Source organism: Neoarius graeffei, chromosome 20, assembly GCF_027579695.1.
Source record: "Neoarius graeffei isolate fNeoGra1 chromosome 20, fNeoGra1.pri, whole genome shotgun sequence".
NCBI lineage: Eukaryota > Metazoa > Chordata > Actinopteri > Siluriformes > Ariidae > Neoarius > Neoarius graeffei.
The window spans coordinates 49,345,749-49,371,316 of record NC_083588.1 but is presented as its reverse complement, the minus strand read 5'-3'; the positions used below and the strand labels follow the sequence as shown (position 1 = coordinate 49,371,316).

The 25,568-nt window shown below is 43.4% G+C and overlaps 1 protein-coding gene across 1 annotated transcript in view; it reads left to right on the top strand.

Moving 5' to 3' along the window:
* fam171a2a (family with sequence similarity 171 member A2a) overlaps positions 1-25,568 on the top strand; it is a 143,128-nt gene that overhangs the window by 35,854 nt on the left and 81,706 nt on the right. Inside the window, exon 2 of the mRNA XM_060901896.1 lies at positions 13,508-13,735. Coding sequence (XP_060757879.1) covers positions 13,508-13,735 — 228 coding nt within the window. The remainder of the gene's footprint in view (positions 1-13,507; positions 13,736-25,568) is intronic.

Here is a 25,568-nt window from a genome sequence, read left to right as displayed (position 1 = left end):
GAAAGACAGATAAACTTTACTCTGGGGTCCGGTTGGACCCCAGTAACAAATTAATTATACCTTCACAATGCAAAAAGCTGATCTTCCAGTGCTTTAGTGTTTTAATTAAGACATAAATTCCGACAAATTCATAAAACGGTGAGGCAGTATGTCACATATTTTTAAAATGGCAAACAAACATATAGGTGCGGGGTCCAGATGGACCCCACTTGGTAGGATGAAGGATATTTATCTTATTGAGGTATCTGATTTTGCCATTTCTCCAATTTTGAAGAATTTAGAGTCTAACAATCTATAATTAGATTTACGATATGGTTATTTTTACACACGCACCTGCTGTACTCGGCTTCGCCGGAATTTCGTAAACAATAACGCGGCCGGATCACTGAGGGGATTGAACTAGTTTTGTTGAAACTTTATTGATGTAACTCGTGAATAATTACTATAAAAATGGTGATTTTCAATAAATATTCAACTTGTCCCGTCGGACAGGCAGATGCGGATTTGACTTGCCCGGACCAAACATTTGGTTGTCCTGGACAGTGGGACTGCTGTTCATTTAAAAAAAAAAATTTATTTTTTATTTTAATTATACCAACACAAACGCTGTACAATAAAACAAAAGAAAGACAGTAGGTAGAGACAATAGTGCATAGACAGTGAATACAAGATGTGTAATGAACCAAGGGAAGAGGTAGATTTTTAAAGTGCAAATTAAATCCTTCATTGATTTATACAGTATGAGTGATTTATACTATATACGCCGTACCAGTCAAAAGTTTATACACCCCTACGCATTCAGAGTTGTTGTTTTTTTTAATTACCATTTTTTACGCTGCACAATAATACTGAAGACACCAAAACTCTGAAACAACATATGGAACACACACACAGAACTATGTGACACACAAAAGTGTCAAAACAATAATCATAATAATATTTTAGATTCTTCAAAATAGCCACCGTTTACCCCCCTTTTTTTCCCTTCCCCATGTCCGAAATCACTCACTACTCACTATATAGTGAAAATAAAATGAGTTGGACATGATAAGGGGGACAAAATCACATTGTGAATGAAAACAAACCGTAAGTGAGTTCAGCACTGTCGTATAGTGGACGATATAGTGAGTTCGCCATTTTGTAGTGCTGTCCGAATGTATAGTGAGAATTATTACACCCTATATAGTGGACTCGTAGTATCCCACAATCCACCGTGAAAAGTAGTGTACAACCGACGGTCACTAACCAAGCAATATATACCATCATGCATTGCGGTTGCGCTGAAAGAAAAAAGTGTGTTGGGGTGAATGGACGGAGGAAGAAACACAGTATCAACTGACATTCAGGGACAATTAAAAATAGTAAGAGAATAGACAATAAGGTAAACTAGAATAATACAGATAAAATACAAGAATAAAGTTAGAGTGCAGAGTGAGGAATTAATCAAAAGCCTCAAATTTGATTTAATAAAAGGCAGCGGCAAAGAAGAAAGAAAGTATTCAGCCTTGATTTAAAAGAATTGAAAGATGCACCAGACACAAAGTACTTTGTACTGATTAATGTGGGAAATACGCTTAGTATAATATGGATTTATCACAAAAATACATGCATGTATTTATTATTTTGAAAACCCACCAGCCGACTGATCTGGCACGTTTTAATTGTGCGACGGTAATGATGTAAATACCAGCGCGGCGGAGTAGTATCCAAAAGTGTTTTTTTGTTTGGTTGTTTTTTTTTTTTTACCAATGAGCTCACTATATCGTCCTCTATATAGTAATTCCCTAGATAGTGAGTAGGGAGTAGCCTTTTTCCCTTCTTCTATCAAACTACCCCCCCCAGGCCACAAGCTACTAGCCTGGGCCCACCCATCCTAAGCGTGACGCAACATGAGGGCCTGTTGTGAGCTTAGTCTGGCCAGGCAAGCTATCTACAGCTCTTCCAAGCTCCCGAAAAATCGGGAACCAATCAACTTTGAGCATCTCCAACGGCCCTGGGTAGAGGCATGTTCAAGGCAGTGACGTAGTAGAACTGCGACCGGAAGCCATAGATTGTTTACAGAGTCTATGCCGGAAGCGCTTCATTCACTAGAAACATTACGAACATGGAGCAAGTTCTCATTGAAAACGGAGCAAAGAGCAGCCCTGGAGGTATTTATTGAAAGGAAGGACGTTTTCGCCTTGCTCCCGACCGGCTTCGGTAAGAGTTTAATCTACCAGTTAGCCCCGTCGCATCAGATACGTCAGAGGAAAGAGTGATGTGATTGGTTTAAGCTTCGTCACAGCCTTTTCTGGCTTCGACCAGTAGCAAACTGAGGCATTTCAGGGAGGCGGGTCAACCACGGGCTCTGGGAAGCAGTTGGGCTTAATATCTTGGCCAGACCAATAGCTCGTAGAGCTTTGCAGTCGCGTTAGCCAGACTAACAAGCTACAGGAATGACAGAACATAGAGGAAATATGGGGGTATAGAACAACAGAGAGAATAGAAAGAAAAGAGTGAATAAAAAAAGGCAAAAAGCAGGAAAGATACTGTAAACCAAAAACAGATTTAAAAAAGACAATAATGGGGGGGGGGGAACCCTTGTAATACTTATACAATACTTTTACTGATAACGGACTACCGTTCACATCGAGCCCTGCCATCATTTAATTGATGTGTCATAAGATATTTATATACAATGCAGAATAGTTTTCCTGCTTGTTCTTTTTTTTTTTTTTTCTTTTTAACTTAACTTTGTCTGATCTGTCTTTCATCAACTGTTCAGAGTTTGGACTGGGTTCACAAAATATCTCCGCTGTTAACTGTTGTTTCAGTATTGTCCGTTGCAATACTGAGATCACAGATGTCTTCAGTATGAGTTGTCTTACTACCGTAAGTGTCATCAGATGTTTTCTTGCATCCTCTGAGAATCTTCAACAACTGTGTTTGCACCAGATGGGAGTCTGTGTGACCTAATATGATCCAACAAACACATTATTTTGGCTGATTTTATGCCACATCAAAGATTGAAGAATGTGTTTTCAACTAACTGGAAACCATTTCACTATTGTAATAGTGGAAAAATACAAATATGAGTGCATTGTAGTGCATTGTCTATTTTGGACAGAATGCAAGCAAAACAGGAGCTGATCGTGTAACAGAAAGATCTTGGGAATACCTCGACCCTGGATGATTCATATAGTGGATAGGAAGCGGATTTATATACAGGAAACTCTGGCTGTGAACGGAATTACAATGAACATTCTTTGAATAGTGACACATTCTGAGGCCCTTGAAATCCTTCCTCTTTCTCTGTAAGCAAAAGGAAAAGCAGTGTTGACATCACATATGGTTGGTTAATGGTTAAATTCTTATTAATGATGGACAAGTATTCAACAAATCACTCTGTAGATTTTTATTTTATAGCTACATTGATGTGACATGCACTGTATATAGCGAAAGGTAGTATGCACTTGACCAAGTCATAACATTAGCCCAGCTAGATACAGGTCATTTCGTCCAATGCCATTTTGTCCAATAATTAAGACATTTTGTCCAAAGCCTTTTTCATACGCACTATCAATTATTTTACACTACCGTTCAAAGTTTGGGGTCACCCAGACAATTTTGTGTTTTCCATGAAAAGTCACACTTTTATTTACCACCATAAGTTGTAAAATGAATAGAAAATAGAGTCAAGACATTTTTCTGGCCATTTTGAGCATTTAATCGACCCCACAAATGTGATGCTCCAGAAACTCAATCTGCTCAAAGGAAGGTCAGTTTTATAGCTTCTCTAAAGAGCTGAACTGTTTTCAGCTGTGCTAACATGATTGTACAAGGGTTTTCTAATCATCCATTAGCCTTCTGAGGCAATGAGCAAACACATTGTACCATTAGAACACTGGAGTGAGAGTTGCTGGAAATGGGCCTCTATACACCTATGGAGATATTGCACCAAAAACCAGACATTTGCAGCTAGAATAGTCATTTACCACATTAGCAATGTACAGAGTGTATTTCTGATTAGTTTAAAGTGATCTTCATTGAAAAGAACAGTGCTTTTCTTTCAAAAATAAGGAAATTTCAAAGTGACCCCAAACTTTTGAACGGTAGTGTATATTTCAGGTATTTTTTTGTTTGACAAAAGGAGGAATTCTCAACGAAATTTGACCAAAGCAAAACACATTTTTGCAGCGTGTAGTTTAACCACCCGCCGCACTCGCCAAATGCGAGTTGTGAAATCTAATGGCGAGTAAAGATCGCCCCAGACTGGCCTTTCTCGCCGAGTGTGTTCAAAACGATGTGCTAGTATTCATGTAAAATCCAAGAAATATTCAACAAAAACTCCTTCCTTGCGCACGTTAGGGGCCGCCATTGCAAAATGAAAATGAAAACAGAAATGATGGGAATCAGCGAGTGTCGACTTCGGGCGTGTTCGGCTGGGGCCGCTTGTGGGGAGAGATCGTTTTTATTAGACCAAATTACATAGAACATCTATACTTGCACTTGCCAGATATTCTTTTTTGGGGCCCCAACTATTATGTGGGTATTAGTTCTGCGCGTTTTGGCACGTGCACTTGAAGGACTCTCGGGTGTGTTCCGGACTGTGCGCGCTCCGGACTGCACGCGCGCTGAGCCGACTCTCTCATGCGTGCTGTTAAAAAAATTTTATGTCTTGTTTATTTCCATTTATTACAGGGAGACACAGTCATAAACCTGCTTAATGCACTCACTTAAATGAATTATGGTTTGTTTATATCTCGATCTTGTTGTGCATATTGTCACCACATATATCGATAGTGCGTATGAAAAAGGCTTTGGACGAAATGGCATTGGACAAAGTGTCCTGATCCTGCCTAGCTAAACTGAAAGCAGAACAAAAAAGCATACTTTGTCTGAGGTAGCTTGCTAATATAACTCAACACAGTTTTCACTGGGAGAATATATAAAAAAAAAAAAAATATATATATATATATATATATATATATATATATATATATATATATATATATATTGCGGATAATTTCAAGTTTTGCTTGTTATGGTTATAAGCTAATCTTTAGCTAGTATTATCAGGTTTAAAATTTAGGTTACATTGAACGGTCGTTCTAGTCAGGTAAGTCCTACAATGTAGCCGTAGCTTAGATTAAGCTAAGTGACATACTAGATACCTACTAGGTAACTGTTGGCAGATTCAGACTTGCATTCCTCACTTGCATAACTGCATACCTTTTATTATTTTCAGTATGTACCAGGCTCGTAGTACTCAAGTCCAACTTGTGCCCTAATTTTAAGGACTCTTGATTTGACTTGGACTTGAGCACTGATGACTTGGACTCGTGCATTATCTGCATTCGGACTCATAAATTGGAGACGAGGACTCGGATTTTTTCTTTCTTTTTTGTAATATGCTATAATAATTTGGCATAAGAAATTTATATCTACATTAATTTGTATACTAATTTCATGCAAGAGAATGCACATTCACTTGTTCATACGTCATGTTCAGGAACAAACTAACATTAATGGCACTAAAATGCCTGGAGAGAAGCCCCCAGGATTGTCCGCTTTGCTTATAGACCCTTTTCAGTCACGTGACCTTCGTAAACGCGACCACCATTTTGGACATGTGGCGGACTTCGGCTCGAATTGGTTTGAATGCGAGGAAGGCGACAAACGGAGAACATACAAGAAAAAGGAGCGAGATGCAGAAAATACCTTCGCTATCCAGCGACGTAGGGCATTTACAGGGCGAGCAGAGGGAGAAATAACAGTAACGACACATTAGCAACGCCGTACAGAAATAACGGTTTATGGCACAGACCCTTTCGGTTCTCGCTCATCTAGCTGCTACAATGACTGCTTAGACTGCAACAATAATACCTAACACACATTTAAGTATCCGTTGTAAAGACGTGAAACTCGTCGAGTGACGAGTGTGTTCATTGATAAGCTAACACAATCTAAAAGTAGACATACCATCACACTGCCCTGGCGCTGTGTACAGTTTACCTTCTATGGTTTGTGCACTCACTATTTGCCATTACTTTCTCCAACCGTTGTTACAGATTACAGGGAACGGCCTGGATTTAAGAGACAAATACATGTTCCTCTTGTTTTGAACACTTATTTGTAGGCAGTGCTTAATTTGTAAAGTGGGAGGTCCCGGAGCGCAGAGGATGAGCGGCTCCGGTGCGGGAAAAAAGAGGGGGGAGGGGGGCGCGGCGCTGCGCTTCTGGGCATGTTTTGTAATAACACTGCAAATTAAGTTCATCTGCAGATATTTTGTGGATGTCGTTTCATGAGAGAAATCACCAACAAGACAGATATCAAAATCAGACATTAACACTAAATAAACTTGCATTTTTTTATTTAATTATTTGTGGTTTTTTTTTGTTACATAGTCAAAAGAGGTGTCGGATCACCGGATCCAGTGTAAATAGCTGCCGGAGCCAACGCCCGAGGTTCCGGAGCGCGCTCCGGCTTGCTCCCCCTCAAATTAAGCGCTGTTTGTAGGACACTGCCTCTGATCTGTCCTACAGTCTACCAACAGCAAAGGAACACAATGCTAGCTAATGTCGTTAGCTAATAGCTACTACAGAAGAACAAAGAGGTTACAATGGGTTATTTTAGCCTATTTGGTTACACACTCGCCGCCACAGAATGTTAACAGCAATGTAATGCCTTTTCTGGCTAATTTTATTCGTCTTACCTCCAACAAAGTGGTCACTACACAAGCGCTGGTATGCTGAGGGCTGCCGATCTTTCCTGTTTATGGCCGCTATCCATCTTCTCTGTCGGGATCCGATAAAATGATAACCCTTGCCTTGTTTGTTGATGGTTACTACATCCAGGTGCACAACAATATAGTGGCATGATGGAAGTCTTGCTGAAAATAAACACTTTCTTTGCTGCCGTTCCTTAATGCTGGCTGTGGTAAACTACTGGTAGTACATGTCCAAAATGGCGGCCGCGTTTGTCGTGACGTCACGTGAAAAGGGTCCATACAGACTTCTTGTATGCACTGCTATGTGTTCCACATGTAGAAGAACTGTAGAAGATGACGGGGACAACCACGCACTTCTATCGTCATTTGGTAAGACCATACCCAGAGAAGGAAGTGACATGCTATGTTCATTGCTCTGTTGATAGTGGGGCTTGCTTGCTGAGCAATGAACTAGCTAGTGTTAACCCTCTCTATTATTTGCCCTGTTGATAGTGGGCGGGGCTTGCTAAGCGATGAACAAGCTTTTTATCTGTAGCCTATTAACTAAAATGGGGCAGTCAAGTAGTCACGTTAGTCCAACACAGTAGCAGAGACGGGTTCACATAAAGGCAGCAACAGCCACCGTCACATGGTGCAGTTGGAGTCTTGTTCTCGGACTCGACTCGGATCAATAGTGGACTCGACGTGAAATTTTCTTTAATGACTTGTACTTGAACACTGGGGACTTGAGACTGGACTCGGACTCGAGGTTTAGTGACTCGACTACAACACTGGCATGTATGTATATGCAGAGGTGCTAACCTACATAGTTTAGATGTAGGATCAGTGATTTTGATCTGGCAGCACAGTGGTTAGCACCGTCGCCTCATAGCAAGAAGGTTCCGGGTTTGAACTCCATGGCTGACGGGGGCCTTTCTGTGTGGAGTTTGCATGTTCTCCCCATGTCTGCGTGGGTTTCCTCTGGGTGCTCCGGTTTTCTCCCACAGTTCAAAGACATGCAGATTAGGTAAAATGCCCAGCCACTGGGGTTGTACAAGCCAGTGCATACTTCGTGCTTGTCCCAGATAGATTGGGGAGGGTTTTGTCAGGAAGGGCATCTGGTGTAAAACCTATGTCACATCAAATATGCAGAACAGATCTGCTGTGATGACCCCTAATGGGAGGAGCCAAAAGAAAAAGATCAGTGATTTTGACCTCTTGCTACAGTGATGTTTTTCAGCTTTTTCATATCAAGTAGCGGTCAGACCAAACGTAAACTAGAAGGCCACTTGGTAGAGTTCATACCTCTGCTAAACCACATTCTCATTTGCATCAAAATCTTCTCATTTTTTCCTTTGCCCATGGCTCACCTTTCCTCAAAATTTCATCAAAGTCCGTCCACTAATTTTTGAGTTACGTTGGGAACAGACAAATAATCCTAGATCGACATACATATCTGGATCCTGGATACATATACATATCCAGATTTGCATCAAAATCTATTCAATTGTTCCTTGGCCCATGGCTCACCTTTCCTCAAAATTTCATCAAAATCCGTTCATTACTTTTTGAGTTACGTTGGGAACAGACCAAAAAATGCTGGCTCCACATACATATCCGGATTTGCATCAAAATCTAATCAATTGTTCGGTGGCCCATGGTCCACCTTTCCTGAACATTTTATCAACATCCGTTTACTACTTTTTGAGTTACATTGGGAACAGTCAAACCAGCAAACAAACGGAGATGAAAACATCACCACCTCCAACAAAGTTGGCAGAGGTAATAAAAAATAATTAACCTGGCAGATAACTCAGTTTACTCAAGGGAAAAAGAATGTGGGACAGGAAAGATGTCCACATATCTTTTCTGACAACTTTATTTTGGTGAACTTTGATGCCTAATTTCACAGGCCTTGGTTTTGTACACCAAAAACCCACGAGGTTGGGCTTGTTGTCTCTAGACAGATAAAATACAGGTTGAAACACGCTGTTTATCACTTTTGCTGTTTATCATTTATGGTGTTAACATGGAGCCACTCACATGTGCTTGGGTTTTTGTGGTAAAATATTTTTTTTTCTTTCTACTTCCTAGGATGTTCATGTTGGCATACGTATATGAAATTAAATTGTGAGTAAGATAGAAATGTAGAAGGTTAATGTAAACAGCAGCCTACCATCAGGTTGTGTCATAAGCTAAATGTCCTTATTAATTTTGTTCAAAACTCAATTGAAAGCCAAGTGTCAGGCAAGCAGATGAAGAGCGGATGCAATTGCAAAAGTGTGCTTTTTTTTTAAAAGAGCAGAATCTCAATTAGGGGCGGCACGGTGGTGTAGTGGTTAGCGCTGTCGCCTCACAGCAAGAAGGTCCGGGTTCGAGCCCAGTGGCTGGCGAGGGCCTTTCTGTGCGAAGTTTGCATGTTCTCCCCGTGTCCGCGTGGGTTTCCTCCGGGTGCTCCGGTTTCCCCCACAGTCCAAAGACATGCAGGTTAGGTTAACTGGTGACTCTAAATTGACCGTAGGTGTGAATGTGAGTGTGAATGGTTGTCTGTGTCTATGTGTCAGCCCTGTGATGACCTGGCGACTTGTCCAGGGTGTACCCCGCCTTTCGCCCATAGTCAGCTGGGATAGGCTCCAGCTTGCCTGCGACCCTGTAGAAGGATAAAGCGGCTAGAGATAATGAGAATGAGATGAGAATCTCAATTAGGCTGAAAACGTCAGTCAAAAGCAGAGTCAAAAAAGCAGGTGATTGGTGAACAGAGTGAGGTAGATGAAACTAGAATCACATAGCTGGATTACGGGATCAAAGTCAATACCAGAATAGTGGCATGTCAGGAGAAAGGTGTGGGTTTAAAGTGCTTTATAGCGTGGGTGGGGTTGGTGTGTTCAATTAGAAGTTAGGGGGAGCTGAAGTGCACTGTAGTCCAGAGTGGCCATGTTTGTGGGCCACATTAGGTAACAGAATCCACAGGAAGTGGATTCTGTTACCTAATCTGACATTGACGTGACACCAAGTTTGCAGACTATTGCTTGCGAGACTAGGAGTGGTGGTAAAACCTCCAAAGGTCCTGAAGTTTCGGGTCTACTCAGTTTCCATGAATTCCTCTCATGGGATTGAAGATGACTGCTGTCCTAAGGCCCTGGTCACACTACAGCTTGCAATGGGTTTGTGAATAATTGGCAATGAAAAATTGGTAGCATTGCCACTAATCGTGCAATACACAGCGATTGTTCTCCGAGCTTCACGAGTTGTTTTTTGTTGTGTTTCCGCCTCATGATTGGTCAAAAACATCACAAATTTTCAATGCATGCATTGAAATTTGGTGGCAATGTCTTTGCAAACGAAGCAGCAAATACATGCAGATGGGTTTGGGAATACTTCTAGAAGCTTGGGGAGCTTTCTTTGAGACTCTCGAGATCCATCCATCCATTATCTGTAGCCGCTTATCCTGTGCAGGGTCGCAGGCAAGCTGGAGCCTATCCCAGCTGACTATGGGTGAGAGGCGGGGTACACCCTGGACAAGTTGCCAGGTCATTGCAGGGCTGACACATAGACACAAACAACCATTCACACTCACACCTACGGTCAATTTAGAGCCACCAGTTAGCCTAACCTGCATGTCTTTGGACTGTGGGGGAAACCAGAGCACCCGGACAAAACCCGGGTAGAACACGCAAACTCCACACAGAAAGGCCCTTGTCAGCCGCTGGGCTCGAACCCAGGACCTTCTTGCTGCGAGGTGACAGTGCTAACCACTACACCACCCCCTCTCGAGATGTATTTGTCTCAAATTCATGTCCCCAGTACTCACGGGAGCCTCATCAACACAGCGGTTCGGCATCGCCTGACCTTCGCCGAGACTTAAAAAGTGCATTTCCATTCAAGGATACTTTGAAGCATGTTGTGCGCACACTTGAGACTCAGTCATTATGGGAAACGCCTGATGTTGACTTAAGTGCAGTCAGCATGCGCATATGAGGACGCTGTTTTCAGAGGCTTTGCAAAGTATTCTGTCATTTATGCGGTGGTAGACAGTTGTAAGTACAGGAAGAGTGTTTATTAGCAGGCGTGATATTTACAAAAACAAACCGTGAGGCAAGATCAGTGTAACAAAACACAAACAAAACCGAAAGCAGAGTCATAAACATGGCTAGAAACAAAAGAGACCGTGATAATGATAATGCTTCGCAAAGCCTCTGTGTCCTTATATGCGCGTGCTGATTGTGCTTAAATCAACATCAGGTGTTTCCCATAACGACTGGATCTTGTGAGTGAGCAAGGCTGCTTGAACGCACAAAGGCGTGACATTGAAGTGTTCGCCTGCTGTGTGAACACAACTTTTAGCTCATCTGTATATTGCCATGCATCGTCACCAAAACGCCTCGTTTTCATCAATAACCCATCGCAAAGCATCGCAAGCTGTAGTGTGACCGTAGCTTAAGAGAAATTAAGAATCTTTGTCAGAGCTTGAATGATGAACACATATTTATTGACCGTTTTAACCAGGTGCAACGATCCTATCCCTGTCTGTAAGGTTATACAGTCGATGGTCTGAAACACATGCTTGTAGACCTTTTTTTTACAAAGGCTTTTTGATCTCTAATTGATGCGTGTATGAATCAATAACTTCCTCCAGAAACCCGGGGCAAAGAAACCTTCTGCAGTGATCTTGCACACCCGGAGTTATTTTTATTTTCCAGTCTATTTCCTGGATTTGTACAAGCAGCATGCCTGCTGAGTTCATTCTTCTCACTTGAGGTTTGGGATCACAATGAACAACACTGCCAAAAAAAAACCCAACAACCCTTATTTCATTTGCATTTATTGATTGGGAATGGGCAATGGTGCACTTGTGTCTCTACTTGCTAGTTCCATATAGACTTATTTATGCTCCCATTCAGTCAAGCTTCTGTTATCTTCAGGTCATTGAAAAGGTACTTCAGGTGGGGAGTATGGCGATTTGGATAAGTCACTCTCTGAAGCAAAACTGTTCAAACTGTCCACCCACCTAACAGAAATATGCTATGCTGGATGCAAGATATTTCATACTGCTGCATGGTAGTGTTGCTGGCTCACAGCTCCACGCTCACCAGTTCGATCCTGAGTTTGTGTGTCTGAAAATCCCCGACTAGATTTCTGGAGAGATCCTCATTTGGAAAACAGTGAACACAAATCAGCAATCAGCAGATCAGGTTTTCCCTCAGGCTGTGTTTACACAGGATTAGTCATATCTGACTGAACACAGGAGAATGGCACACTTCAGCTGTGCTCCACATTGTGTGATCCTCTCACTGTAAACAAGGCAGATTCTTAAATATCCTGCACAATGAGATGTCTAAGCAAGAGAGGCCAGGGAGATGTGAATTTGCATCTCTGCCAAGAAAAGTCATGATGTGAAGAGATTATGCTCCAGCAGTTAGCCTGCGTCTAAATCATATGATTAAAATACTTTCTTTGTGAGGAGTCGATATATGGACCATACGTATGTATACCATAAGGGGAAACAATATTTGATATTTTAATATGACCAATATTGTTATTGTGGCTGCTTCAGAATATCAGTTGCAAATTTAATTAATGTAATGCAACCAGATAGGGAATGTATGTAATTTTGGATGGATAGATGGACAGTGGGTAGTTGGATGGGTGTGTTAGTGGGTGGATGGATGGATGGATGGATGGACAGTGAGTAGTTGAATGGATGTGTTAGTGGGTGGATGGATAATGGATGGATGGACAGTGGGTAGTTGAATGGATGTGTTAATGGTTGGATGGATAATGGATGGATGGACAGTGGGTAGTTGAATGGATGTGTTGGTAGGTGGATGGATGGATGGATGGACAGTAGGTAGTTGAATGGGTGTGTTAGTGGGTGGATGGATGGATGGATGGACGGACAGTGGGTAGTTGGATGGGTGTGTTAGTGGATGGATGGATGGATGGATGGATGGATGGATGGAGAGATGGACAGCGGATAGATGGATGGGTGTTTTAGTGGGTGGATGGATAATAGATGGACAGTGAGTAATTGGATGGGTGTGTTACTGGGTGGATGGATAATGGATAGATGGATGGAAGGATGGACGGTGGGTGGTTGAATGGGAGGGTTGATGGTTGGCTGGGGTAATTTTTGTCATCACAGTTTGGGCTCTGGACTACCCATTGGAAGGTTGTACTAAATGAATATGTGAGCACATGGATGGATAGTCATGTCTTCTCTTTTAACTGATTGGTGGAGAGGAGGTAGGTGGATGGATAGACAGTGAGTAATTGGATGAGTGGCTTCATGGATGGATGGATTGTTGACTGGGTGATATGTGGATGGTGGTGGGTTGATAGATGGTAGATGGATGGATGGGTGGACAGATGATGGGTGGATTGATAGATGGGTGGACAGCAGAAGCATGAGTGTGTGGCTGGATGGATGGGAGGCCAAGGGTGAATGGATGGATGGATGGATGGATGGATGGATGGATGGATGGGGTAGTGGTGCATTAGCTCTAGATTCCTGATCAGGAGGTTGTGCCAAAAGAGTTATTTAAATATGGATAGATGCATGGATGGATGGTTAGATTGATAGGTGGGTGTAATGGATGGGTGGATAGACAGGGTAGTGGTAGCATAGTATTTCGACCTCTGCACTACTGATCAGTAGGTTGATTTTTTTTTTTTTTATCTCATTTGAAAATCTAACAACCAGTTAACACCTTTCGTGTTTGGTGTACATGCTCACATGTTTTGAATGTAAAGTGGCCTATGATCCATCCTTTGTAGCATTAGATATCCTAACAATTTTCTATTTCTTTCACCATCCCACAGAAGTATTGATTAAAGTCCAGATCTTTGACAACAGTGACCTTTCACCTCTGAATGAAGCTGCGGTTCAGGTGCATGGGAACCAATCCGTCTTGGCATCCGGCCTCACAGGGGAAGATGGCATTGTCACAGTTACCTTCCTGTACCACCCAGGAACCTGGGTCATTGTCTCAGCCTCCAAGCATGGATTTGTGACAAATTCCGCCCCTTGGCATGCCAATCGCATCCCCTGTAAGTAGCACCTCTTTTTATTATACTGTTTCTAGGTTATAACTTTAAATAATCATTGCCATCATGTGTCAGGAGTATTTAAGAGAAAGTTAAAGTTCTTATTATTGAATATTTTTACTTTGATTTATGTTTTGAGTGAAGAAGTACAGTAGTAGACTGACTGTGCTCGTTTGAAATAACGCAAAATATGAGTCATTTTCTAGAGCTAGCTAACTTGAAGGTGTTTACAAAGTGATCTCATATTCCAACATGATCTCACGATGAATATTTGTAGCATAACATTAGCTAACTTAATATAGAGTGTCTAAAGACATCACTCATGCTTTTTTTTTAAACAAATGTCGTCTGTCCTCCATCTTTTGCTGCTCGAGAGGTTCTGACATTGCTAACTATTGTTTGAATCGAATTGTTTAACTTGTTTTTGAGTGCATGAGAGGAGAGCGAAGTGAACAGGGAACTGGCAGCTTGAGTGGGTGATGTTTCTGCATGGTCCTAGTGCCTGCATACTCTGCTGTTTTTGAGCAGGCTCTCTTTCCGTGTTGTCCTAGTACCTGCACTCCTGTGTTTTTGTTTTTTGGTTTTTTTAGACCTTAAAATGTGTGTGTGAGGAGGGGGGCACTTTCAGGGGGTGCACGGGGCCCCATTTCGGGGGGTGGGGGTGGTTGTATAATGGTAGGAGAAACACTGGAAAGACCTACACAGTCACTCAAAAACTGGTGAAGTTATAGCTTAAGCATGAGACAACGAGACTCCTCTACAAAAACCTTGCTTCTGTTACATGAATCATCTTCACGTGATGGCCATAGGGTACTTACACTGAACATGAGTTTTATTATTGTGTAATTTAATACAGCTCATGAACCCAGTGTACTGCATGCACTTGGAATGACCTCACTGTATCCATGTCTTTCTGTTTAGACACTCAAAGTTCCCAGTTAAGATCTACAACCTGCACAAGTTTATGGAATCTGAGCTTTGTACATAAACAGGCTTGTTAAACAGTGCTCTTATTTCAGCGTTGTGAACCGACCAGCTGTTGTGTTAACCTCGCTTTTGTCCTCACTTGGCTTCCTGATCACTAGTTTTAGGCTCATAGGCTCCATTCAATGGCTATCTTAAAGGGGACATATTAGGAAAAACTCACTTTTTAGTGCTTGTGCACATACATTTGGGTATCTGGAATGGCTACCAACTCACAAACTCTGAAATAAGACAAGCCAGTGCATTTCTTTTGTTATGCGTATTACAGAGAACATGTGCTTCAACAAGCCATTCAGTTTTGGCTCCACTTTCTATGTCACAAGGGGAGCTCATTAGAATTATACTACCTCCTCATCAAAGTATCTGTACTCATGGATTGAGAACTGCCTTTGTGAATGAATATTCAGAAGAAAAGTGCTACCTGATTGGTCGGCGGAAGAGGGGGGGTGGGGTAACCAGTGGCTCATTATCATTAAAGGAACAGGCCTTCAAATTAGCCATTTTGAGCAGGGCTGTTTATGGTATTTTGATCAAATCATGTCACAGACATTTCATGATAAGACCTCAGGGAACTGCAGATGGGTTATAATATGTCACCTTTACAGGTTGCAGTCCATTTGGATGTCCACGCTTTTATGTATTCACACTGGTTTCGGATGGAAAGCAAACTTTTAATTAGCAATGGTGTTGGTGTGTTCAATTAGAAGTCTCTGATTGGCTGAGCCAGACCATGTGACCACACCGTAGCGTATGAAGTTATATTACACCATGTAAAGTTACAGAGCCAGGCAGCGTACTAGAGAAGATAACTGAGAAGGCCAAGCGCACACACATCTGGAGGGAAATTTCATACAGATTTTGCAAGTATTTTATAGGGAAATGGTTAGTGTGAATACATATTAGCTGAGAATGTACCAGAAACCACCAGAAGATATGTAAATTTCAAAAAAAAATTTGGAGGAGAGGGCATGCCCCCAGATCCCGCTAGCATTAGCGTGCCCTTGGGGCGTCGCGGTGGCTTCACCGCCGCAAATTCCAGAGCTGCCTGCTACTATTTATTTTTTCAGCCAGCTACTTCAGATTTTCTGGAGAAACCTGTATAGATATTGTCACTGCCTGATTTTGGAAGCTGCCAGTAATGCCATAAAGTGTTACGCAAGTCTCACATTGTCATAAAGTGTTACGTGGCTCTCACGAGAGGTCTCAGGGATGCGCCACCTGAGTTACACAGTGCTATAACTAGAGAACCGGGTGCAAACTCAGAATGGACGACAAGGCATTCTCCCAATTCTAAGTCAACGTACCATCAAAATGATTTCGAAACTGATATTTTAAGGTAAGAATTCCTGCCTAATGTTGCTTTAAACTGTCTGGCATCATTTATTTTTGTTGTCAGTCAAATGGCCTCTTGCTGTGACAGCAGTCAAGTCATAGAATGTTTTGAATACTTATAAACATACCAGATTCTCTTGTGAAAGCTAGACGTCTGGTTTATGAGACTACCTCATCACTTACTGAGCTCATTGAGTTATAGTTTACAGAACTTTTTGGCAGGTTGGAAATACTTAAGGGGTAGGTGTAGGTATATTACAGTATAAGGACTATATATAATGTATATAAGGTATCATAACATTGTCTGGGTGTTCATACACTGTACTGTGCCTCTTAAGCAGCTAAATCAAGCTTGGGTTTAGAGCTGTCTGCACCACCAGCTGGAGGCCATTTAGCTATACATACTCCACTTTTAGCAGCAGCATAAAAAATGCGGCCCACCCTCAAGTTGGTGTTGGTGTAGCCCGGCTGCTGTGTACAAGCATTTCCACTATGGCTGTATTCCCTTGTGGGAAAATTGCACACATTCCCAACTCTAATTTCCACTCCAGTCATGCCACATTAGGCTTCCAATGAACATAATGACCACAGGTGGACACTAGCCCAAAATTTTCAAGAGGACTAGTTTTGAAATACTGGGGTTACATGGAAACTGTTGTCAAAGATACCCACCTCAGTATATTGCTGTCAAATGGTCTAATCCCATGATGTGCTTTGATTAGCTTATACTTTACAGTGAGGGATGCTGATATCCAATATTCATGCACATATCTGCTGATGCTGGTATAGAAAGTGTGCAAAAGGGAACTATATCCACCTTGTGTAACACTACAGATACGTACACTACCGTTCAAAAGTTTGGGGTCACTTTGAAATGTCCTTATTTTTGAAAGAAAAGCACTGTTCTTTTCAATGAAGATCACTTTAAACTAATCAGAAATCCACTCTATACATTGCTAATGTGGTAAATGACTATTCTAGCTGCAAATGTCTGGTTTTTGGTGCAATATCTCCATAGGTGTATAGAGGCCCATTTCCAGCAACTCTCACTCCAGTGTTCTAATGGTACAATGTGTTTGCTCATTGCCTCAGAAGGCTAATGGATGATTAGAAAACCCTTGTACAATCATGTTAGCACAGCTGAAAACAGTTTAGCTCTTTAGAGAAACTATAAAACTGACCTTCCTTTGAGCAGATTGAGTTTCTGGAGCATCACATTTGCGGGGTCGATTAAATGCTCAAAATGGCCAGAAAAATGTCTTGACTATATTTTCTATTCATTTTACAACTTATGGTGGTAAATAAAAGTGTGACTTTTTCATGGAGAACACAAAATTGTCTGGGTGACCCCAAACTTTTGAACGGTAGTGTATCTGTATCACATTTTCATTTTGCAGACCAACCCTTAAACAATTCAGGCTGTTTTCACACCTAGTCTGAGTATCACATCCAGATCCACTGCAAATCTAATCGAGGAGACACTGCTGCTCTTCCAAGTCTGAATCCAGCCCGGGCATTACAACGCTCATGCTCACCTGACTTCTAGTACACCTGCTTCCTGTTTTCTCTCAATCACCTTGGCTAATGAAACTGCTCATTCATGAGACGTTCTTTTGCAAGCTTTTGCCATGTATGTACAACCCCAATTCCATAAATTTGGGACACTGTTAAAACGTAAATAAAAAACACAATATGAAGATTTGCAAATCATGGAAACCCTATATTTCATATATATTTGTATATTATATTTGTTTTGGGGTTTGTTTATTTTTTATTCTTTTGAAAGTATATGCTCATTTTGAATTTGATGTCAGCAACACGTTTCAGAAAAGTTGGGACAGGGGTAACAAAAGACTGAAAAAGTTGTGTAATGCTAAAAAAAACCTAACTTGGTTATTTGGCAACAGGTCAATAACATGATTGGGTATAAAAAGAGCATCCCAGAGAGGCGGAGTCTCTCAGAATAAAGACGGGGAGGGGTTCACCACTCTGTGAAAGACTGCGTGGGCAAACAGTGCAACAATTTAAGAATAACTTTCCTTAATGTGAAATTGCAAAGAATTTGGGGATCACATCATCTATGGTGCATAATATCATTAAAAGATTCAGAGAATCTGGAGAAATCTCTGTATGCAAGAGACAAGGCTGAAAACTGACATCGGATGCCTGTGGTCTTCAGGCCTTCAGGCGACACTGCATTAAAAGCAGACACGTGTCTGTAGTGGAAATCACTGTATGGGCTCAGGAACACTTCAGAAAACTACCGTCTGTGAAAACAGTTCATTACTGCATCCACAAATTCAAGTTTAAACCAGATATAAACGATATCCAGAAACACCACCACCTTCTCTGGGCCCGAGCTCTTTTACGATGGACTGAGGCGAAGTGGAAAATTGTCCCGAGGTCTGACAAATCAAATGTAGAAATTCTTTTTAGAAACCATGGACACCACGTTCTCCAGGCTAAAGAGGAGAGGGACCATCCGGCTTGTTATCAGTGCACAGTTCAAAAGCCACCATCTGTGATGGTATGAGGGTGCATTAGTGCACATGACATGGGTAGCTTGTACATCTGAGAAGGCGTCATTAATGCTGAATGATATATACACGTTTCAGAGCAATATGCTGCCATCCAGACAAAATCTTTTTCAGGGAAGGTCTTTCTTCTTTCAGAAAGACAACGCCAAACCGCTTTCTGCACATATTAAAACTGCATGGTTCCGTAGTAAGAGTCCAGGTGCTAAACTGGCCTGCCTGCAGTCCAGACCTGTCCCCCATTTAAAACATTTGGCACGTTATGAAGCACGAAATACAACAAAGGAGACCCTGAACTGTTGAGCAACTGAAATTTTATATCAGGCAAGAATGGGACAACATTTCTCTTTCAAAACTACAGCAATTGGTCTCCTCAGTTCCCAAATGTTTACAGTGTTGTTAAAAGTAGAGGTGACGCAACACAGTGGTAAACATGCCCCTGTCCCAACTTTTTTTGAAATGTGTTACTGGCATCAAATTCAAAATGAGCATATATTTTTCAAAAAACAGTAAAAATTTCTCAGTTTCAACATTTAATATGTTGTATTTGTACTATTTTCAATGAAATATAGGGTTACCAAGATTTGCAAATAGTCACATTCTGTTTTTTATTTACGTTTTACACAGTGTCCCAAATTCATGGAATTGGAGTTTCACCTCTTTGTATTACTTCCTTGATCGCTTACTTGGCTTTGCCCTTTTTGCTTTGTTTTTGCTCTGTCAACTGTATTGATACTGAAAAAAATTGCTTTCTGTATTTTTGATTTCCTATTGGTTCTACTTCGTTCTCCTATAACACACCTGGCAAAGTATTTCAGTGGGATGAACGGAGCACGTTTTGTGGTCTAATTCGCTTCTAATTGAATTTATGAGCGCCTAAGAATTGCTAATTAGGACGATGTACAAGGGACGGGTATTATGACAAAAAATATATCAACTTACAATAAACCTGTTTTTTACATTAAAAATATATATATTTTTAATTTATAAACATATATTTAGCATTTATACTGAGAAGATTTTTTTTACAGTTTTAAAGATTATAAACAAGTACGCACTTTTAATGTGACATATGCATCAGCTGCTTCAGTCAGTTTGGAATTATTTTAAGAAATGTATTTTTAAAAATAAAAGATATCCTAATATTTACAATATCAGTATTATATCATATTGCCCAGCACCATGGTGTACGTTTCCCCAATATTCTCACTATTTTGCTTTCCTGTTAATTCCCACCCACCATCCAGCTCTCACCTATTATACAACAGTTAGAAATCGGGGGGGTGAAATAAGCACATGCTTCCTCCGAGACACGTGAAGCCAGCCGACCACATTTTTCGAACTGCTGCCATTGCTGCTTCAAATGGCAGCGTAACACAGTTAGAGGAACGCGCTATCTGCCCTCTTCCACATACATGTGCTTACAGATGCCCATGATTGGCTAGTGTGGCAGTGACGGGGCGAGAGAGTAATACAATCCCTCCCACCCAAAGAACAAATCCAGTCTCACTCCCTTGGCCATGGACGATTGTGGCGTTGTCAGGATTTGATCTCCAGACAATCAGGCAAATGTTTCTGTCGCACTGCTTGGGAGCTACAGTGTACTATATTTAAGCCCATCTCAGCTCAATGGAACATAATGTGTTAATTCAAGACGTGGAAGTTTGCTGTACAGTTAAATGAAAGCCAGCTTAATTTCCAGTGTGGAGTGATGTTTTAATCAGACGCCTTATTGTTCATCTGCAAGCCACATGTTAGTGCCTGTCAACTTGACTGTGTCAGCGAATAGCAATGTGGTTTATATATTCCAATGTATTATGATTTGGAAGGATGTGTTGCACACATTCATAAAGCTGCTGTTTCCATGGTGAGATGAATACAGAGAGCCGCTGATGGTGCCGGGATGCTGCAGAGGCAAAAATGAGACAGTGAGTCAGCTGTTTGGAGGGCAGCATTTTCAGACTACGTATTTGCCCAGGGACACATGGAGATGCTGCCACCTGCCTTCTTTCGCTAGCTTTTATTGATGATAGTGGAGGAGGAGTCTTTAAGTGTCCCAGTGTCCTGAAGCCTGGAAAGTTCTCCTGCTGTTCTGCAAATCTGTGCATGTCACGCAAAGCCAGGGAGTGAATCATGCTCCGAGAGGAAGCTCTGCTCACAGATCTCACTCTTCAGCCAAGATCTGATCCTGAGAGCTTTTTAAAGACATGTTTGAACAACAGCGTCTCTCTCTTACGAAGATTGACACCCTTTGTGTCACTGGTTCATTTTCACTTGCCTTCCCTGTTGGACTTGGAGAAAATTTTGTCCTTTTACATCTATTCCCCAACCCCCCCGAAAACTCTCAGGTTACTCACTTTGTGTCCTAAATATCAGTCCTGACTTAATTAGCCTCGGATCAGACTTCTGTATCTAATGTTGTATTTATACTGCAATCTCTTACTGAGCATATTATTGAAGAAGACACACTCCCTCTGGATAGTAGCATCTGTGCCCTGTGTGTGTGGGTGTGTTCGTGTTCATGTCCTCCTGCCGCATAGTTTTAATATGCATGGTCTTACAACATCTCATCTCACCTCATTATCTCTAGCCGCTTTATCCTGTTCTACAGGGTCACAGGCAAGCTGGAGCCTATCCCAGCTGACTACGGGCGAAAGGCGGGGTACACCCTGGACAAGTCGCCAGGTCATCACAGGGCTGACACATAGACACAGACAACCATTCACACTCACATTCACACCTACGGTTAATTTAGAGTCACCAGTTAACCTAACCTGCATGTCTTTGGACTGTGGGGGAAACCGGAGCACCCGGAGGAAACCCACGCGGACACGGGGAGAGCATGCAAACTCCGCACAGAAAGGCCCTCGCCGGCCACGGGGCTCAAACCTAGACCTTCTTGCTGTGAGGCGACACCGCTAACCACTACACCACCGTGCCGCCGTCTTACAACATATTCTGAAAAAAAAACACAAAAAAACCCACAAACACTATCAGTACAGCTTTACTATGAAATTATCAAACATAAGGCTCATTATAAGTATATTTTTGGAGGCATAGAGCATTTTTAATTCTTAAACATTCCACTAACACATCCATCCAACCATTATCTATATCGCTTATCGGTCAGAGTCACAGGTGAGCTGGAGCCAATCCCAGCTGACTTTGGGCGAGAGGCGGGGTTTACCCTGGGCAGGTCACCAATCTATCGTGGGGCTAACACAGACACAAACAACCATTCACACTCACAGGCAATTGAGAGTAGCCAGTTGACCTAATCTACATGTCTTTAGACTGTAGGAGGAAACTGATGCAGGAGAACATGCAAACTGCACACAGAAAGGCCCCAGTCAGCCACGAGGTTCGAACCTAGAACCTTCTTGCTGTAAACTTATAGTGCTAACCGTTACACCACAGTGCCACCCCTTAGGCAACATCCATCCATCCATTATCTGTAGCTGCTTATCCTGTTCTACAGGGTCACAGGCAAGCTGGAGCCTATCCCAGCTGACTATGGTTGAGAGGCAGGGTACACCCTGGACAAGTCGCCAGGTCATCGCAGGGCTGACACATAGACACAGACAACCATTCACACTCACATTCACACCTACGGTCAATTTAGAGCCCTTAGGTAACATATTATTTTCATTAAATTCTCGTTAGATTCAAGTTGACTTTATTGTGACAGTTCATGTAGGTGGGTGGAGCACAGAAGGAAGGCAGGCCAGAACGGAGTTCACAAAACTCTCTTTTATTCAGCTTTTCAGCTTTTTTAAACACTCTCACACACTCAGACACACGCACACACATCAGCCGTCTGGTTCGGGACAGAGCTCCCTCTTCTCTCGCTCTCACTCCTTAAATAGGGCGCGGTCACTGGGAAGACACACAAACACATTAATTAACGACAGGTGTAGTGATTCTGCCACTTACCTTCCCTGACTCCGCCCTCCTGTCACAGACCGATGCTTGACACGCCGCCCCGCCACATACCCCCACCGCCCGACTCAGGCCGGGCGGCCATCCGGCCTGCAGCCGACTCCCCCCCCCCCCCTTGACGGGAGAGGAAGTCCGCCACGACCATCTGCGCCCCCGGCCTGTGGATCACCTTGAAATTAAAGGGTTGGAGTGCCAGATACCAACGGGTGATCCGCGCGTTGGCATCCTTCATGCGGTGGAGCCACTGGAGGGGCGCATGGTCCGAACAGAGGGTGAAAGGGCATCCCAGCAGGTAGTAACGGAGGGCGAGGACCGCCCACTTGATCGCCAGGCACTCTTTCTCGATGGTGCTGTAGCGCCCCTCACACACCGGCAGCTTGCGACTGATGTATAAGACTGGGCGATCCTCCACCTCCTGGGACAAAACGGTCCCCAGCCCTCTGTCCGATGCATCCGTCTGCAACATAAAGGGGAGAGAAAAGTCAGTGGAGTGTAAAAGTGGCCCCCCACACAGTGCAGCCTTTACCTTAGAAAAAGCCTGCTGGCATTGCTCCGTCCACTGGACCGGATCTGGTGGCCCCTTTTTAGTCAGATCAGTCAGCGGGCTGGTGACGTCCGAATAATTAGGTATAAACCTACGATAATAGCCAGCCAGCCCCAGGAACTGTCTCACCCCCTTTTTGGTCTTGGGCCTCGGGCAGGCCGCAATCGCTGCTGTCTTATTAATTTGGGGATGCACCTGCCCATTGCCCAAGTGGAAGCCCAGATACCGTACTTCCACCCGCCCAATCATACACTTCTTCGGGTTGGCTGTGAGACCCACTCACCTCAGCGACCCAAGGACAGCCCTCAGATGTTCGAGGTGCCTCAGCCAGTCGTTACTATAGATGATGATGTCGTCGAGGTAGGCGGCCGCATAGGTGGCGTGGGGGCGGAGGACCCTGTCCATCAGCCGCTGAAACGTAGCGGGCGCCCCAAACAGCCCAAAAGGAAGTGTGATGAATTGGTGTAAGCCGAACGGTGTGGAAAAGGCTGTTTTTTCCCAGCATAATGGAGTAAAGGGTATCTGCCAATAACCCTTTGTTAAATCCAGCATCGAGTAAAAACGAGCCGTGCCTAGCCGATCAAGCAACTCATCAATACGAGGCATTGGGTACGGATTGAATTTAGACACCGCGTTGACTTTTCTATAGTCCACACAGAACCAGACCGACCTGTTGGCCTTAGGTACCAAGACCACTGGGCTGCTCCAGTCACTGTGGGACTCCTCGACGATGCTCATTTCGAGTATGGCCTCGAGTTCTTCCCGAACCACCTTTTTCTTGTGCTCGGGTAACCTGTAAGGGCGGCTAAGCACTACCACCCCTGGGGGCGTCTCAATGTGGTGCTCTATGAGGTTAGTGCGGCCGGGCAGGGGTGAGAACACATCCGAAAACTCGGTCTGCAACTGGGCAACCTCCGCGAGTTGGGTCGGGGAGAGGTGGTCTCCACAGGGGACCGGAGAGGTACGTGATGCTAATGTTCCTTTTTGAACCTCCGGCCCCAGCTCCGCCTTCTCCGGAACCACCGACACCAATGCCACGGGGACCTCCTCGTTCCAGAGTTTGAGTAGGTTGAGGTGGTAAATCTGTAGCGCCCCACCCCTGTCTGTTCGCCTCACCTCATAGTCGACATCCCCGACTCGCCGTGTGACCTCAAAGGGTCCTTGCCACTTGGCGACTAATTTAGAGCTCGATGTGGGCAACAGTACGAGTACTTTATCTCCCGGTGCGAACTCTCTAAGGCACGTACCCTTGTCGTACAGGCAGGTTTGCCGTTCTTGGGAGAACCCCGTGGAGGCTTGGGGGACCTCTCGCACTGCAAATAACAAGGGTTCGAGCCATTTATCCCAGTTACGCGCATCCTCACTTACGAATTTTTTAATTATGTTTTTGAGGGTGCGATTAAACCGTTCCACTAAACCGTCCGTTTGTGGGTGATACACGCTGGTGCGGATTGGCTTAATACCTAATAACCCATACAGTTCGTTCAGTGTTCGTGACATAAACGAGGTGCCTTGATCAGTCAGAATCTCTTTCGGGATTCCAACTCGGGAGATGACGCGGAAGAGCGCCTCCGCAATACTGCGTGCTGAGATATTGCGAAGAGGCACTGCTTCCGGGTATCGCGTTGCATAGTCCACTAGGACTAATATAAAGCGGTACCCTCGTGTTGACCAATCTAATGGCCCGAATAGATCCATCCCAATTCTTTCGAACGGGGTCTCGATTAACGGCAGACGGCGCAAAGGTGCTTTTGGAATGGCCGCTGGATTTACTAACTGGCATTCGCGGCATGCCGTACACCACCTACGGACATCGCCGCGAATCCCCGGCCAATAGAATCGGGCCATTATTCGGGCTAGTGTTTTATCCTGCGCTAAGTGTCCAGCCATGGGATTAAAGTGAGCCGCCTGGAATACCAATTCCCGGCGGCTCTTCGGAATCAAAAGCTGCATGACTCGCTCTTTAGTTTGAGTGTCCTGCATCACTCGGTATAATCCATCCTTCATAATCGCGAAGTAGGGGAAGGACGGGGTGGCGTTCGGCTGGAGCGTTTGACCATTGATTACTCTCACTTGGTCAAACGCATGCCGCAGAGTCTCGTCTCGCGATTGCTCTAATGGGAAATCTGCGAGGGATTCCCCAACAGAGAGAGGAGGAGCTGGCGGCTCCTCACTCTGACACGGAGATGACGTAGACGGCTCTGTGACAGCTGCTCCCGCCAAAGCGACACTGGGACCTCCCCCTGTTAAATGGCAGGACCCACTCTTCACTAAATGTGTCATTAAATCCCGAAATCCCAGCCAATCAGTCCCCAAAATTATAGAGTGGGTAAGGCGAGGATTAACCGCCGCCTTCACTATAAATTTTTCCCCTCAGAAAAGAATGTGGACCGACACTAAAGGGTAGTTGTGAACATCCCCGTGCACACACAACACCTTCACCAATTGTGCTCCCCCCAATACCTCGTCTTGCACCAGACTTTGGTGGATTGAGGTCTGATTA